The sequence below is a fragment of the Eurytemora carolleeae genome, unplaced genomic scaffold, assembly GCF_000591075.1.
Source record: "Eurytemora carolleeae unplaced genomic scaffold, Eaff_2.0 scaffold1366, whole genome shotgun sequence".
Lineage (NCBI taxonomy): Eukaryota > Metazoa > Arthropoda > Copepoda > Calanoida > Temoridae > Eurytemora > Eurytemora carolleeae.
In genome coordinates, this window is record NW_019397265.1 from 47,081 (window position 1) to 64,890 (window position 17,810).

A 17,810-nucleotide genomic window follows, 5' to 3' on the forward strand; every position below is an offset into this window, starting at 1 on the left:
TAAATTAGGCTCTGCTTAGTGGTTAATAAATAGGATAAATAAATATCTAGTTTGGTGATTTGGACGTCAAAACTTTGGTCATTTGGACGTCAAAAGTTTGGTCATTTGGACGTCAAAAGTTTGGTCATTTGGACGTCCAAAGTGACGTCATATCGACTTCGAAAATTAGGTTGTGAGGACGTAAGAATCCTTGCGTTAAACGTCCTCAACACGTCCTCAACACCTAAAATACGACGTCGCCGGACGTCCCATTGGTAATTATTGACGTCGTCATGACGTCCTAAGGACGACTTCTGGTTTCTAGGGTGCTTAACCGACCTAAAAATATTGCTCAACCGACCTAAAAATTTCGCTCATCCGACCTAAAAATATTGCTTAACCGACCTAAAAATATTGCTTAACCGACCTAAAAAATATTGCTCATCCAACCTAAAAATATTGCTCAACCGACCTAAAAATATTGCTCAACTGACCTAATAAAATTGCTCAACCGACCTAAAAAAAATTCTCAACTGACCTAAAAATATTTCTCATCCGACATTAAAATATTGCTCATCCGACCTAAAAATATTGCTTATTAACCGACCTAAAAATATTGCTTAACCGACCTAAAAATATTGCTCAACCGACCTAAAAATATTGCTCATCCGACCTAAAAATATAGCTCATCCGACTTAAAAATATTGCTCAACAGACCTAAAATGAATGCTTATCGAACCTAAAATTGTTGCTTTAACCTTAACCTAAAACATATTCCCAACTGACCTAAAATATATTAATAACCGACCTAAATATATTTCCAATCTTTAGGTCAGTTTGGGACATTTCGCTAATCGAACCTACAGATTTTTAGGTCGGAAAAACGTTAGGTCGGAAAAACGTTAGGTTCGTTTCCTCTAGGTTCGATGAGCGGGTACCGTACGTATAAGTACTTTACTTTTTCTCTGCATCAAACAAAACTAGCCAGCCAGTTATTGAATTTAAGGTATCGATAGGTGTTAAAATATTTCGAATTATTTTAGTTCATCGGCCCGTAATAGACTTTAAGAGCTTTAAGAAAGAGATTCAAACTGTTGAGAGAGTTGAGAAAGTACATAATAACTTAAAACAAGCAATTTTCTGTGCGTCTGATACTCGAATATTTCTTTGTTTTTTGAAACGGTTGGGTTGGGTTAAGACAATTTCTGAGACAGGCTCGGTCAAGTTTAAATCTTGAAATGCGTCGAGCAGATCGTGCATGGACAAAGAAGATCTAAATATACGCAGTTTGTACTTCATTGCCTATAATTCAGCGAGTTCAGTTTTTAACTTAATGCTTGTTTCGCCGCTAGAGGCGCTAAAAGCGTCAAAATATCAGCTGATTTAGTTTCTTTTGCTTTCATTTTCAAAATATTGATGTTCGGTAAAATATTACTCCGCTTAGCAATTAACAAAACTTACTAAGAAAAATAATTGTTTGAAATTAATCCAAAGTTAGGATTCGAATTGGTGTTAAGCTATAGTTTTTATATAAATTTGTCCAAATATATCTTAAATTTTGTTTTTATTTGGCTAATTTTTCAGAACTATTTTCTCGGTTTTGTCGGTACAGTACGGGTACGAGTGCGCGCACTGCAGTCAGTCTTAACCCACTGTTTAGTGGAGAGCAAATACTGTAAATAAAAAATCCACTAAATTAGTGGATAAAAAACAATTCGCATATTTTTATAATTTTGTCTTTCATTTAACAATCTGGTGACACGCTATTAAAGACAGTTCTGAGTTACAAAAGTCCGACTCAAGGACATTTAAAACTATCGATTTTTTGTGAGTAATTAGACCACACAGCTGATTACAAAAACCATCGGCATTCGTCATGGAATAAGCAGACCTCTACTCTTCGATCAAGGAAACTTGTCAATCTTATGTAAAATATGTTTATAAGGTTTTTGTTATAATTTATATATGTACATTTAAGTTAAATAGTACAAACATTGACGGTACCAATTGTATAGAAGATGTGTACCCCCGTCGGTATATACGAGTACAACCCAAAGGATCTGATCGGACATGGGGCCTTTGCAGTTGTATACAAGGGTCGACTTAAAGCGGTAAGACATGGGATTTTTAACTATTTATTTTTTCTTCTACAGTTTTTCCAGTTATTTTATTTCTTATTTCATTTTCTCTCGACTCTGCCCCCATCTCCCTTAATAACAACTTAAGTTGGGCTCAGAATTTGTTGATTTAACAACGTTAAATTTGCTTGGCTTGTTTAACTGTTTGTGTTCTGACATTATTTTGGAAAGAAAAATTACAGAATGCAGGGGTTTAAAATGTCATAAAAATTATTTGTTGATGATTCTGTCTAAAGTTTTATCTAGAAGAATAAAAAGTGCCCGCATTGGATATTGAGATCTAGGAGAATAACTTTTAAAACTAGCTTTGAAACTCAGATTTGCCTTGAAACTAATGTTTCACAATTCTAACCCAAATAAATTTTAAATTCTAAGCCACTTAAAGAACATGTCTGCGGTTCTACCGAGTTGCCCTTTTCAAAATTTAAGGCAAATCGGTTAATGGGGGGGGGGGAGGGAAGGTGTTTAGTTATGTTCTAATATGCAAACTATCAAAAAGACATACAGTGATTATTACTCTATCTATAAATATGAAAATATGAGTTCAAGGTTATCACTCATATTTTAATGATCATTGTTTTTTTCTTTATCTAACGTCTGTTTTTATGCAAAATTTCTTTGTTCCGACCTAGATAAGAGTCGCTGTACATATTTTGTTCCCGGAAGAGAAAGGCAAATGCATGCTTTATTGCAATGATTCACAGTTATTGGCTAAAATCTAAATCATTTCACTAATTTCAATTTTGATAGTTTAAACACTAAAGCTCTTTCATTTTCTCTAATTCATTGAATATTCTCTGTATACTGGTTCAGAGTTTTTATAATTTTAAGAATAAAAGAAATCATCGATGCTCCGGGAGGGAAGAATGAAAGTTGGATTTAAAAGAAATTTTCATTTTTTGGGTCTTGTGCGCGATAGATATATGCCTAAAGATGTGACCTGGTTATTTCCCATAATCATTTATTTAACCCTCTAAATAAAACAGTTACTTTCAGCCAAAAATAATGATTTTCTAAATGGGGGTGGGGGTGGGGGGTTAGATAATAAACCCCTATGATGTTGAGAAAATAAATGATTTTTTTTTATAAGAAGGGGGGGGGGGTTATGATTTTTTTAAGAGAAATACCCATGCTTTCGATTGACACACAAATATTTCTTTTAGATCGTAACCTCATTTCTTACACAATCATTTTACGTTTTAAAATCATTTTCCAGGTCACATCTTTAGGAATATATCTATCAAGCACACGACCCAAAAAATGATATTTCGCAATTTGACTTTTTATTTTTTTTTTTTTGGCGTTGAAATGTTTTTTTATTTTGCAAATTCTTGTGATCAATATTCTACCTTGTATTTTCCTGTGTAAAATGTTGGCTACTACGACGTCTTAAATTACGTCAATACAGCCTAGTTTAGCTTGATTAGGAACATATTCAAGCGCAAAAAAGTAGGGAATATCCCCCCCCCCCTATTTTAAGTGTAAAGAATATTTTGAAATTTTGCCAATAGCAAAATATGTTAAATGTAAATATTCTGTTCATTTAAAAACGGACAACAATGTAACATTTCTAGTTAAAGGTTGGGGGGGGGAGGGGGAAGTACCTTTTTGAAGACCCTGAAATGCGTTTAATTTTTTGAGGTTTATTCTAGGTCAGCAGTTGTTCTGTTTAACGCGAATTATTGACGTAAACTTATAAAAAACTTCAATTTATTGTTGACATTAAATAAACGCAATATTAGATACAAGTACTTGTATCGGAATCTGACATACTAGGCTTACAGGGCGCTTCGCGACCATCTTCTCTTTCAATTTTGAACATTGTTTTAAACAAAAACAAACGAAAAATTTCGCGAATTCTTTAAAAATAAATGTTGTAGATTTTCAAAATTTGATGACAATCCAATTTTGTTGGATGCAAATTAATGTAAATCGATCAACCGCTTTTTAGATACGCATTTTTCTAGATTTCTAGTAGGGGTCGGGGGATGCACAATGCACATTGTTCTTACAATTTTAAAACTGAAAAGTAACAGGACATTTATTATGTAAAGTACATTTTTTAAAAATAAAATTGTGTACTGTTTTTTTGTAGTTGTTTTCACTTTTTTTGGGTGCTTATGCCAAGATAAAGTTCAGTGCTACCTTGTCCATAGAAAGCGGCGGACCTTCGAGAAGGAAATCCTCGAAAAAAATATACTTTGCACATTTTCTTGCTCTTACTTAAAAGTGACGGTTCACGTTGTGATGTGACCCACCATCAATAGAGTGGCATGTCCGCTTTACAGTGGTACCCTTTAAATCTTTATTTGAATAACTATGACTCAACAAACAATTTCTTCCGGTTTCTCGCTGCAGAAATGCGCAATAATTTGTACAGAGGATCCCTGGATCCTTTTTCGAATTTGATAAATATTTTCAGACATAATATTTACTCTTGACAAAATATAGATTTAAAGTACACTGAAGTGAATTTGCTATGCCTTTGTATGGAAAAAAAGATTATTTATAATCAGGTCTTTATTCCCTTTAAGAAGTATTTTCTGTTTTTTTTTAAAGCCAATGTAATGATATAAAACGCAATTTAAGATTTTTGCAATTGAATTGATACCTGTTATATCAAATCAAGTTTAGTTTGAATTCTTAGTCTTTGCATTAAACATATGACAAAGAACATTTTTTTTGCACATTTTTTTCTTAGGTTGCATTTTCAATCGAGAAATTGTTTGTTTTTATATATTGCGTCAATGTAATACATAAAAATATTTTTTTTTCTGGCGTTAATTTAAAACTCGCAGAATTTTTTATCTTACTTAAATTTTGATAATTTACCATTTGTTTATAATGTGCAAAAAATATCTGCGAAAACTCATTCCGTCAAGCTGACATTGTGCAATTGATCGCAATATTTCTCAAATTTCATCAGACATTCCAAATCTTGCTTTCTATATATTTCAAGTTTTCAACACACATACATCTATAGTTATATACTTTTGATTTAAAGTCTATAAAAAATATTTGTTATCTTTCATATTCATGGCAAAATCATTTTTTTAAATATATTTAAATATAATGAAGAATATGTACCCCTGAAATGGTCGTGTTGGCATTGCACAATTCGTCGCAATAATTTTGAAAAGTTGTATTATTAATACAATTTCAAACTTTGGGTTAGGCGTACATCGTTAAGTGATTTTTTTTATCGCAAAGAAAATATGTAAAGTAAAAATGGTGGACATCGTTCCCAATTCACAGCTCATCATAGGACATGGAGCCTTTTCTTTAGTCTACAGAGCTAGACTAGCAAACGTGAGCTTTTTTATCAAATATTTTTTATCAATAATTTTTATGTACTATAAACTTGTCAATTGTAATCCTTGTAAACCTTCTTTTATCATTAAGATTTGATGAATGGTTTTCAAAAGTCTTAACATATAATATATAATCTTAAAGTTTAATATGTTGTGCGCCAATATTTGTCTCTTCTTTCTTTAAAAAAATAAAAGTAATAGTTTTATCAAAATCCTTCTCTCCTTGAAAAAATATTAATATTGTTTGGTAAAATTATTGGAGGAAGAAAAAAGCTTTAGTTTTGAAACTAACTTGTTTATACTAGTTATATAACTTCTATTGACAAATTAGATTGACTTATTAAATATTATTTTAGATTTTATTAGTTCTCGTTTTATACACGCACTTTTACCTTTCCATTCCTCTTCATTCCTTTCATATGTTCTCTTCCTTTCATATCCCTCTCAATTTCCTGATATTTTTAATTTCATTTCATCTTTATGCCTTTCATTTCCTCTTTGTTACTTTCATTTTCTCGTTACCTTTTATTTCCTCTTTATTCCTTTCCTGTTTCGTACATTATTAAAATCATCATCAGAACTCAATCTTTGGTTTTGTATTATTCTTAAACTGTTATTGATAGAATACAAACCAATTTTAGACAATCCCGGGGTGATTTAATCAAACCATTTCATATTGTATACCCCCCATACCTGTAAATGAAATAAAACTCCGTAATATTACTTTTTAACTTGTTAAATAGATTTTTTTTTAATAAAAAATGATATTAAAATTTCATATAAACCCCATTACCCAAAGTTAATGCATTTCTTATTATTTACGATTTAATACTCATTTTAGGGCTTTCAAACTACTTAAAAAATATATTCCTCTTTTTTATTCCCTTTCAATGACCTTGGCCTATATATTCTGCGTATAAACAATCTCCTATATTCAGACATTAGCTTTTCTCTTGATATTACGCAGTAGCAAGAAAATAGGAATATTATATTCAAAACTAATCTGATAAAACGTATATTTATGAATTATGAAAAGCAATATTGTTTAGTATTGTTTGTATTTAAAATTTAATGCACTTTTTTAACATGACTTTTAACACATAGATAAAAAATAATTTTAATACAAGTTTTAATGTGTAACCCCTTCCATCCTTAACCCCCCACCCCCTCCCCTTTCTTCTAGTTCTGACACTGAATGCCCCCACCCTAAGAATCTAGGCCCCACCATCCCCTCCACAGAATATAATTAACGTTATGAACGATTACGAAATTCCAACCTGGTGTCATGTTTCTGAGGTATTACAGTTTCTTCCCCCTCCTCCTCTTATCTCCCCTCTTCCTTTTTCAATTTTTCTCCCCCCCCCCTATATATCCACATTTCCCCCTTCATATCTCCCCCTTTCTTCCCTTTTCCATTTTTTCCTTTATACTACTTTCATATTTCTCCCACTCTCCTTTTTTTCAGTTTTACTTTATCCTCCTTTCTCCGAATGTTTCTTGTTATCTAAGCTCTATGTTTTTAATCCACTGAAGTAGCCAACTACGTATATTTTGTGTAACATATAAAATCAAAATTTAAAGTTACATAATTTAGTAAAATTTTGAAATGTGATTTATTGTTTCATTTTTATTTAAAAAAAATTAGAAGCAAAAAAATGTGCATTTGAAATAAATTTAACGGCGGTGATGCGAGGGCCTTAAAATATGAGGGTTCAATTGGTTCAGCCGCGTTGACGTTTATAAGACAACAACAAAAAACGACAGACAGACAATGACAGATATGAAAAATGTTCGCCCCTGGTCTAACATTAATGGAATACGCTGAGCTATCACGCAAGACAGACTAAAAATGGCGTAGATAGTTGGATAAATAGTTAAAAATAGGACCTCCTAGGATAAAGTGTTATTTATGGGGAAGGGGGGGGGACAAGGATTTACATTCTTTGTCATTTCAATCTATTTCCAGAGATATATATTTTCTTAATATGAATTTGAATATGTGAGGTGATGATTAATTAGTTAAATTGGGGAAAATAAATGAATTTTTGGATTTAACTTTTAAAAAGAGTCAGTTTGTTTTATATCTTTCTATTTTTCCCCAGAGCATTGAAAAACTTATTTATAAATTTTCTTTTTTCTAGACTTTATATGTATTCCTTTATGTTTTCCTCCTGTAAATATGTATTCCTTTATGTTTTCCTCCTGTAAATATGTATTCCTTTATGTTTTCCTAATGTAAATATGTATTCCTTTATGTTTTCCTAATGTAAATATGTATTCCTTTATGTTTTCCTCCTGTAAATATGTATTCCTTTATGTTTTCCTAATGTAAATATGTATTCCTTTATGTTTTCCTCCTGTAAATATGTATTCCTTTATGTTTTCCTGCGGTAAATATGTATTCCTTTATGTTTTCCTGTAATAAATATTTATTCCTTTATTTTTTTTGCAGTAAATATGTATTCCTTTATGTTTTCCTCCAGTAAATATGTATTCCTTTATGTTTTCCGCAAGTAAATATGTATTCCTTTATGTTTTCCTCAAGTAAATATGCATTCCTTTATTTTTTCCTGCAGTAAATATGGGCTAGTCACAGAGAAATCACAATGGAACATTATCACCATTAAAAGTTAAAAACATTGATATATAATTAGTACTTTTCAGACACAACTTTTAAGTTTACCGTTGTGAATCGGGCATTGACATCTATGCATGGAGGGTCACTGAAAATTACGCTTTCAGTCCCTTTAGGAGAAGTTGTTTTCTACCAAATGACAAAACTTTTTTTTATTGTCTATATCATGAATATGAACTCCTATAACTGTTATTATATTTTTTAATGGAAATTTGTCTTCAGTTTCGAAGTTTGAATTAAAAGAATTAGGTTTCACTTGAATTCTTCTTTTTTCATCTTTTTTTTACCAGAGCTTGCCATTTAACTATTATCATTTTTTTCTTTCTAAATTGTTTGAAAAGAAAATTGTGTTGCGTATTGCAGGAAAAATTTCCTTTGTGTCGTAATATTTATTTTTTCTTTTAACACTATCAGCAGTGTCAACGGGCTAGATGTTTGTAAAACATTACAGTTAATTTCAAACGTCTAAAATAAGGTCACTTGTAAATATTTAATAACTTATTTATTTTAAGAAAGAGAATTCTGGATTTCATTTAGTTTTGAGTCACCCTTTAACTTGCAATGCCAGACTTTTGGGCAGCCAGGCTGAAAGTACGCTTGGCCTGAGATAGATAGATAAATAGATTGTCGTATATAAGATAGATAGATAAACATAGAGTATGTATAAGATAGGTAGATAAACAGAGTTTAAAAAGTCAATTTTCTCAAAGGAACTTAACCAAAGATGCGTGTAACTCTTAATATTTATTACAAAACTAATAATAATTTTTTATTTCTTGTTTTTTGTGGCGTTAGGATTAATATTAGACCTAGAGAGAGAGTTAATATAAGTTTTCAAGCTGCAGGCAATAACTCTAGCCTGGCAACAAAATGGGCCTTAGAACATTTTTTTTGCAAAATTTTATGCTTAAAAATTTCCGACTCAACTTGTTTTGGTGGAATTATTTTTAGTTCGTTTTACATAATATTTTTTTTTGTACTATTTGAGGCCCTAGCTAGTTTATTTGTGAGGGTGTTCCCGGGCCCCTTAGTGAATGGTTAGCGCTCAAATTATCTGTAACATACACACACACACACTGATTTATAACATACATTTCATTTTTCAGGTTCTATGTTTTATTTTTACATTTTCGCAGAAATAGGTCAGCAGAAATACACTTGTCATTCAGATTTCATGTGACATTAAATATTTATAGCATTTTTTATACTTTCCTAGAATGTTCTTGGTAAATGACTAAAATGAAAGCTTATCGTCAAAATAGCAATATTATTTCTATTTCTTTCAGTTTATGAAGAAGATAAAATTGGATAATTAAGATTTTCAACTGATTGTTTAAATCTAAATGTAGAATTACGTAACCTTCAACTGCGTATAATATTCAACTCTTGGTTTCTGCGTAAATCAAGCACCCTAGCTGCGTACAAAAATTTATCTCAGAAGTAGTTTATAAAAACCTGTTATAAAAGTGGAATTTTTAGGGGCCCCCCCCCCCCTGTCAATCGAACTTAAAAAAGTTCTAATAGTTGTTGTAATGTTATAACATGACTGTAAAAACGCCTTTCCCTTTCCATAGCACACACCTTATTCAAAGTACGCAAAAAGACAAATGCGTAATAAAGATATTTCGTCCAATATTTGGATGCGTAAAGACCCACCTTTAACTTTAGCCATATATAGTCTGTAGACAAAATTTTTGAATTCATTAAAAATCAAAAATATCAAATTATGCAAGATGTATTAGGATGAAATGGGTGTGTAATGTGCAAACTGTTGTAGAATGTATTCAAATACAGTTTTTTTATAATCCCCCTCTCTCCTCCTTTCCCTAGTCGGTATAATTTTCTAAACTTGTAGAAATGGGAAAAGTAGTAATGATCTTTGAAATAGTTTTATAATCCTTTAAGGGTTCTTTAAATTTATCTTAACCAATTTTTTTTTGTTATTTAAGGTTCAAGGAAAGGGTTTTTTTGGGGGTGGGGGGTGGTTTCTTTAATTACTTAAAGTGAGTTCCATCCCTGGAATTATGTTAATGTTAAGTGCCGTTTCGTGCACGTTTTTAAAGGTTTTGATCGTAATTCTAGAACCCCCGAACCATTTTTAGAAGAGCATGCATGTTTTTCTCCAAATAAATATACAATAATTTCATGTTCTTGATTGATGTCATCTGTGCAGGCCAGAGGCGTACACAGGGAATGAGGGCTATTGGGACTCAACCAAGGAGTATGAAATATGATTATACATCCCTTGCAGAGGGTACTCCATTTGTATAAGAAATATCTGTCTGATGTACAATTACCGCGTATACAATAAACTATTCTAAATATTTGCAAGCATGCATAATCATATGGTAGGGCGGGCAGCGTCAGTTGTATCTCCCTTCTATTCCATACTCCTTGGACCCCCTGCATCAGTAAAATATATGGTACAGCTGAGTCCCCCTGAAAAGAAAATAGTTCAAGCCCCCCCCCCATCAAATTCCATTGCGCCCCTTATTTTATTATTGTTTTAAAGGATGTGCTAGCTTGCCGAAATTTTGAAATATGAAGATGCCTGGTTACAAGTATCATGAAATGTATGCGTGGGGGTAAATCAACTTGTGCAACAATTTGAATTGCACGCGACCAGTAGATGATCAGAAAATAAAAGTTTGTTTTTCAAGTTCTAACTAAGCGAAAATTGACGAAGTTCTAACAAATCAAGTTTTTGTTTGAATAATAATGGCAAAAAACACGGTGGTTAATAATACCCTCACCAAGAGAAATATTAAGAAAGATCCCTGAGCTAAAACTATGAATTTTCAGATTTCTTGAAATTACTGCTCTTGTAAACAAATTGGTTAAAATTCTACATATGAATGTTTTTTACTCTCATCGTACATCCATCTCTTCTCTGACTATCTATCTATTTATCTACCTACCTAACTATATACCTGTCCATGTGTCTGTTTCTATAAATTCTACTTGTTTTTCAGTTTTTCTGTTTGTCCGTCTGCTTGTCTTAAAAAATGCATGTCTATCTATCCAAGTGTCTGTCTTTATGTCTATCTGTATATCTTTCTATGTTTCTATCTATCCATTTTTTAGTTTTCCATACCTATTTATCTACCTTTCTGTCTACTCATCTATCTCCCGTTTCTGTACATTCTCTATATGCGTGTATTGATTTTTTTGCCAATAACGGTTAACGAAAGTACATAGCAAACAGAACGAGATAACACTCAAAAACATTTACTCTCAAAATACACACACACGCTGGCAATGTTTACAATCAATATAGAACTATAAAAGCCATAATAAGTTTAATTGGGGTACACCCCAAAGAGACATTACATTCAATTTTAAATTTAGATTTGCCGTTTTTTAAATCCAGTGTGTTCATTATAAATATTTAAAAAATCATCACTAGATTTCGGATTAAAGTTTTTTGTTTATTCTAAATTAGAATAGAAAAGTATCTTATGAAGTTATAAACGGGGGGTGGGAGGGAAACTTCGAGAGGAAATGAAAAAGAAATCTTATAAATGATTTCCATATTTTATCCTGATCTTATATCTGAGCTGATAGAGCTGTTAGTTCAAATCCATTTCTTTTGAACCTTTTTCTTCTGTGTCTTAGTAAATTTATGTTAAGTTCTCCTCTTTCATTCCTTTATTTTATCAATTTATAAACAGATATTATAATATTTTATCCAATGTTAACATTTCAGGCCCCGCACAGTGTGGTTGCCATCAAAGCGATTGCAAAAAAGAACCTAGCAAAATCACAAAATCTTCTTGGTAAAGAAATCAAAATTTTAAAGGTAAGACATATTTGGGATATTTTCAATTATTTTTTTATGTCTGTTGGTACTTGACAAATAAATACTTGCTAGAAAGATAGAAAGAAACTAACAAAATCACCCCTTAACAGTTTTTGCGGCCCCCCCCCTTGTTCAGCCACTATCAAGTTTCATAAAAAGATCATCAAATGATCAGATTTATCAATTTAATAATTTATCGGTAACGTGACTCCCCCCAGCCCCTCATTTTCACCATACTATTATTGTTTTTATTTTTATTTTTCATGTTCTTGGATCATACAGAGGGACCCATAAAACTGTGGAACTGTGTGACGACATTAAAGCATCTAATATATATTTAATTTTGAAAATCAACTTTTAAAGTGAGATGGATTTGTTTACACTGCACAATTGCTTTGTTTTATGCGTATTAAACTATTTAAAAATAAACAATCGTCCCTCGGTAAAATGATTTCAACCAGTTTTATCCGTGTGTAAATGATTTTTTTTTAACAAAAAAAAACTAAACAATTTAGAAATGGAAATTTAATTTTTCTGTAAAAATTCTTTAAAAGCCTTAAAAAAATTTTTCTCTGATTAAAATGATGAATATTGAAACTGGAGACGGTTTAATCGCTGAAAGTCACGTGGTCAAAACCGTTTCAATTCTACAAACTGAAAATTTCAGGAACTAACCCAGTTGGCGCATAGCAATGTGGTGGCTCTCCTTGACTGTAAGGTAAATATTTTATTTAAAGGGACTAGCCACGTTATTTATTATGAAACCCTCTAATAAAAAAGTGCTTTACAACTTTACAACATTAAAACACTCTTCAAGATATTTTTTTTGTAAAATATCTGGCAGCGAGTTTTTTTTAAAAGAGACTCGTGGATTTTTTTTAAAGTTTGTGCTTCCCCCCATGCACACAGTTTACTTCTGTCAAACATAATAGTATACGTACTTTATAACAGCATTCTTGAACACATTCCACAATCCCTACCTTCCCCAACCCATTTCTTAGCCTTATCTTGCCATTGTTCAGTAAATCCGGGTAAATATGATTTCCCCCCCCCCCCCTCCCTCCAGATATTGACCTGAAGTTAAAATGAATAATAGTAAAAATTTACAATTATTTAAAAATAAATATATACCCCTGAATTTTTACTTAACCCTATTCTTTCAACCAAGACCACCCACCCTAGGTGCCCCCCTCCCGTTGAGCTAATGTATAAGCTTTCTTCTTATTCCCTTCTCCCCCTTTAATATTTCACTTACTTTCATTCCCTAGTAACAACTTAAAGGATTTGTTTATACATATACTTATTACTTTTTCATGAAGCCGTCTACTATTTCTATTTCTAATTTCTATTTTGTACTAAATATACTTTAAACTCTGAAGAAAAACACCTGAAAGGAAGTGGAGTACGATTTTGGGTTTCGGGGTAATTTTTGTCTATTTAGTTGAGCCTTATTGACGTATTTTATAGAACAAACAAAACACTTAAAATATATTTATTGTCTTCTCCGTTCTAAGATATATTCTTGTACGTGGGTGGATTTTATAAATGATAGGTTTAGCTGGAAGATTAACACGGAGAGATCAAGATTTATACCTCTCATACCGCGCGCAGAGATTAGATTAAACCGCTGGATTATATTCTTCTTTGTATAAAACCTTCCTTCATCCTTTTAGGATTTCTTGATTCTATTTCAAACTTATTATTCAAAACACTTTTTAGAAAAACATCTCCCCCCCTCCTTTCTCATCTGTTCTATAATATAAACATATAAACATATAAACATATAAACATATAAAGGTTACGCCAAGCAAGTCTTGATACAGAGTGAAGTAGGATGTGGTATAGGTAACATTAAGTGCATGGGGAGGGGAGGGGAGGGGGGATAATTATAGATTGGAGGGAAGGGAGGGGGAGAGTCAAGGATATGAAATGTGCATGGTTATGTTACTAGGTCCATGAAATGGGAAACTATTAACACACTTGAAAGTAAATTCATAGATTTCACTGTTAAAACTGACATTTTTTTGTAAAGTCCAACAACTCTAGATTTTAATGACATGATGTTTTTATAAAACAATGAAAACAAATATTTTTTTGTTAAACTGTTAAACTGTGTCCTAGTTTGATAATTTTTTGAGATATTTTGCGGATCTGAAGTCCGAATAAAGAAACATATGACCGGATCCTTGATAATCAATTTTAACTCCGGGTTTGTGGTTATGTGCTGGGGTTTGTAGAATAATAGTACAGATTATACCATGGTTTTGAAGTATTCAATAATGTAACCCTTACTAAATAAATTATGTGGGGCCTAACTAACAGACTCGATTTTATTTCTGGATGGGGGGGTCTTAAACACCTCATTGTTATAGAAGAGAACAGTTTAAATTGAAATACTTGAATAATAGATAATTCATCTTCACTATTTAGAAACATTTTCTCACCCTAACTATTTCATTTCTCTCCGCCTTCATTTCATTTCTCTCCGCCTTCATTTCATCTCTCTCCGCCTTCATTTCATTTCTCTCCGCCTTCATTTCATTTCTCTCCGCCATAATTTCATTTCTCTCCGCCTTTATTTCATTTCTCTCCGCCTTCATTTCATTTCTCTCCGCCTTCATTTCATTTCTCTCCGCCACAATTCCATTCCTCTCCGCTACCATTTCGCCATCATAATCCTCTCCGACTCTATCATTTTCCTCTCCGCCAACATCTCTTCTCTCCGCCAATAATATTCGTTTCCGACCTTTTTTTACCAACGATTCATTCTTCCTTATCCCTCCCCGTTCTTCCTTTTCCCTCGTTCTTCCTTTTCCCCCGTTCTTCCTTTTCCCCCGTTCTTCCTTTTCACCCGTTCTTCCTTTTCCCCCCGTTCTTCCTTGACCCATCCTACAGGCTACGCTAGGCCCCTGATCTGAAAGGTCAATCTACACTTGAGGCAAACGGCCTAGCAACAGTGATTAACTTTCCCCCCTTCCCTCCTCCCCACCCTAGCTTTCCTGCACACCCCCCCCCCTCCACTTAAAAAATTGTCCCTTGGCGAGAAGATTTAGGAAAATTCCTTTCAAAAATATGTAGGTTAGCACATTCTGAATTAAGTTATTTTTCAAACTTTCCATATTTCTTTTTCCTTTTCAGACACTGAGGGGTGCTTTTCTTAACACTATTGCCATACATTGTAACATTTATCTACATCTTCTTAATTTTTTGTCATGAATTTGTTTTAACCTGATATTTATGCATCATTTAAAACTGTTAAGTTTTTCCGGAGTTGAAAAATTCGACTGTTTGTTGAAATGATAGTTTTGTTTTGTAAAGAAGCTGAACAGCTGTGAATCAGCTGATCGTCCACTTGTCTAGGTTCCCGAGTTTTTAGCCTTTGTTTGAAATTACGCAGTTCATATTTACACAGTACACATGCATAGATAGATAGATATATAACAGATAGAACAGATAGAACAGATATAACAGATAGAACAGATAGAACAGATAGAACAGATAGAACAGATAGAACAGATAGAACAGATAGAACGGATACAACAGATAGAACAGATAGAACTGATAGAACTGATAGAACAGATAGAACTGATAGAACTGATAGAACAGATATAACAGATATAACAGATAGAACAGATAGAACAGATAGAACAGATAGAACAGATAGAACAGATAGAACAGATAGAACAGATAGAACAGATAGAACGGATACAACAGATAGAACGGATAGAACGGATACAACAGATAGATACAGCAGATAAATACAGCAGATAGATACAGCAGATAGATACAACAGATAGATACAACAGATAGATAAAGCATATAGAACAGATAAAACATATACATAGGTAAAACAAACAAATAAATAAAACAATCTCCTGATATTAATGTTTCTTGGTTAAGATACTAAAGCAATCGGTTTGTTTATTGCGTGCACGCATTCTTTGCGTGATAACCCCCCAGCCTTACCCCCCCTCCACCTCCTTCTAACTTTAACTTAAGAACTACTATTTTTATTCTTTAAAGAGGATTTCTTGTTGTTTTCTCNCCCCCCCCCGTCTACATATCAGTGTCCTCGTACTGTATAGTGTATTTGTACTTTCCCTTAACAATAACAGTGTTGATAGCCACAGAGATAGATAGGTATAAAATTAGATAGATAGATAGATAACTTGGATAGATAGGAAGAACATCAGGTAGATAGGTAGATAAATGGGTAGGTATATATATATTTATAAGAGAATCTATACTGTACTTTTCAGAAAATATAATGTTCTGTGAACACTGAACTGTACTTTGTACTCCCCTTTAAAAGGGGGGAGGGGGAGTACTTAAAACTAACGGCAGCGAAGTGCTTCCTGCCCGTACCGAAATAATGTCAGTCTTATTTCCTTCTAACTCAAGTGCCCGATGTTGCCCGTGGAAAAAAAATTCGAATTTTGAAGGAAAATATAGATCATTGAAAAAATTAGGTATTGGAAAAAAATTAGATTTTTGAAGAAAAAAATAGATTTTTGAAAGAAAAAATTTGTAAAATGTAACATACTTAAAGACTTGAAATATAAAGCCCAATAAAAAATAAGAAAATACAAAAAAAATTGCATTGAATCGTTAAAAAAATTGATTCTAAAACTCACTAGATTTTTAAACCAGGACCTCTAAATTACAGTGATGAGGGGGGGGGGGGGTTGAATATTCTGTAAATTTTGTTTGTCTGACATTATTCATCATATTCATCATGTTAGGTTGAATCTACATAAAACCACTTGTTCTGTCAGAGCCGGGGCTTTTTCTCCTAGATCTGAATTCATTTTAGTCTTGGTTGCAGTCTCCCTCTTTTTATACTAATCTTAAATAGGGCTGTTCAATTAATTCTCAGTTTTCAAATATAGAAGAATTTTTTTTTCCTTTCTAACTTAACCTTATAGTTCAAAGCTTTTTATTTGTTTGTTTTTTGCAATTCGCACAGTATTTGAAAATAAAAGAGAACATTTTGTAGATTTTCATAATTTTTTTTTTGGTGGATTTCCGATATTAAGAAAATTCTGACAGCTGAATATAACAAGGGTAATATTACTAATCTTAAATGCTCTTTAAATAACGCTTAAAAATAATTTTAAAGACCCTATTAAGAATTTTGTTTCAACATGTAATAGTGATAACTGTACGCTATAAAGCACTTGAATTGCACTCAACCGAAACATAATAATTTGCGGAAACGGTTATCCTTAGGAGTAANGGCTGCGGGTGTTAAGAAAAAGTAAAATAATTTTTGAAAGAAAAATACAAAATGTTAATCAAAATTAAATATAAACATTTAACACTGAACAACCCCCACCCCCTTTAATTATCAACAAACTGTCATGTTCATTGTACAATGTATATTATCCCTTTAAATCGAAGTGTACTGCAATGTTTGTTTGTTTACAGGAGACCGCCCAGCAGGTGTTCCTTGTTATGGAGTACTGTAACGGGGGAGATCTCGCAGATTATTTAAATGGTAATTTTTATTTATTTTTAACATTTATAAGATTATTTATGACATTATTTATAAACCAGGTTTATATTCATAATGTAATGTTAAATATATTTAATAATGTTTTTTTTTAGCTAAAGGGACATTGACAGAAGACACTATTCAACTGTTCTTACGTCAGTTAGGTAATAGATTTTTCTCTTAATTTTGTATTAACTATTTTTATATTATCTAAAATCTAGTTTCTGCCGGAATTTCATTTTGTGAAATCAACTCAACGTGTATGACATCATTTTTGTTGGCAGTGCAAAAATTATCATAACGAAATGTAAACCCCTCTTGTCTTCTGCATGCAAATCTAGGTTTATGCAGATTATGTTCTGCAAAAAGTGGCAAGGAATTAAACAAAAATAAGAGTTTTCAAATGAATTACAGCAAAAAACCAAATTGTTACATTTTTAGTCTTTGTTATCCA

At 32.2% G+C, this 17,810-nt stretch overlaps 1 protein-coding gene across 3 annotated transcripts in view; it reads left to right on the forward strand.

The window, feature by feature from the left end:
- Window positions 1–1,606: 1,606 nt before the first annotated feature.
- LOC111713131 (serine/threonine-protein kinase unc-51) overlaps window positions 1,607–17,810 on the forward strand; it is a 30,669-nt gene continuing 14,465 nt past the window's right edge. For 2 of the 3 annotated variants that reach the window (XR_002767612.1, XM_023487930.1), the window contains exons 1-6: window positions 1,607–1,888; window positions 1,995–2,090; window positions 11,770–11,862; window positions 12,530–12,580; window positions 17,290–17,359; window positions 17,470–17,520. Coding sequence is in view for 2 of the 3 variants with exons in the window: in XM_023487930.1 (XP_023343698.1) it covers window positions 1,998–2,090; window positions 11,770–11,862; window positions 12,530–12,580; window positions 17,290–17,359; window positions 17,470–17,520 (358 nt within the window). In the remaining variant the exon portion in view is untranslated. Of the gene's footprint in view, window positions 1,889–1,994; window positions 2,091–5,263; window positions 5,427–11,769; window positions 11,863–12,529; window positions 12,581–17,289; window positions 17,360–17,469; window positions 17,521–17,810 lie in introns of those variants that run through there. The other variant, XM_023487931.1, reaches the window with a different exon arrangement.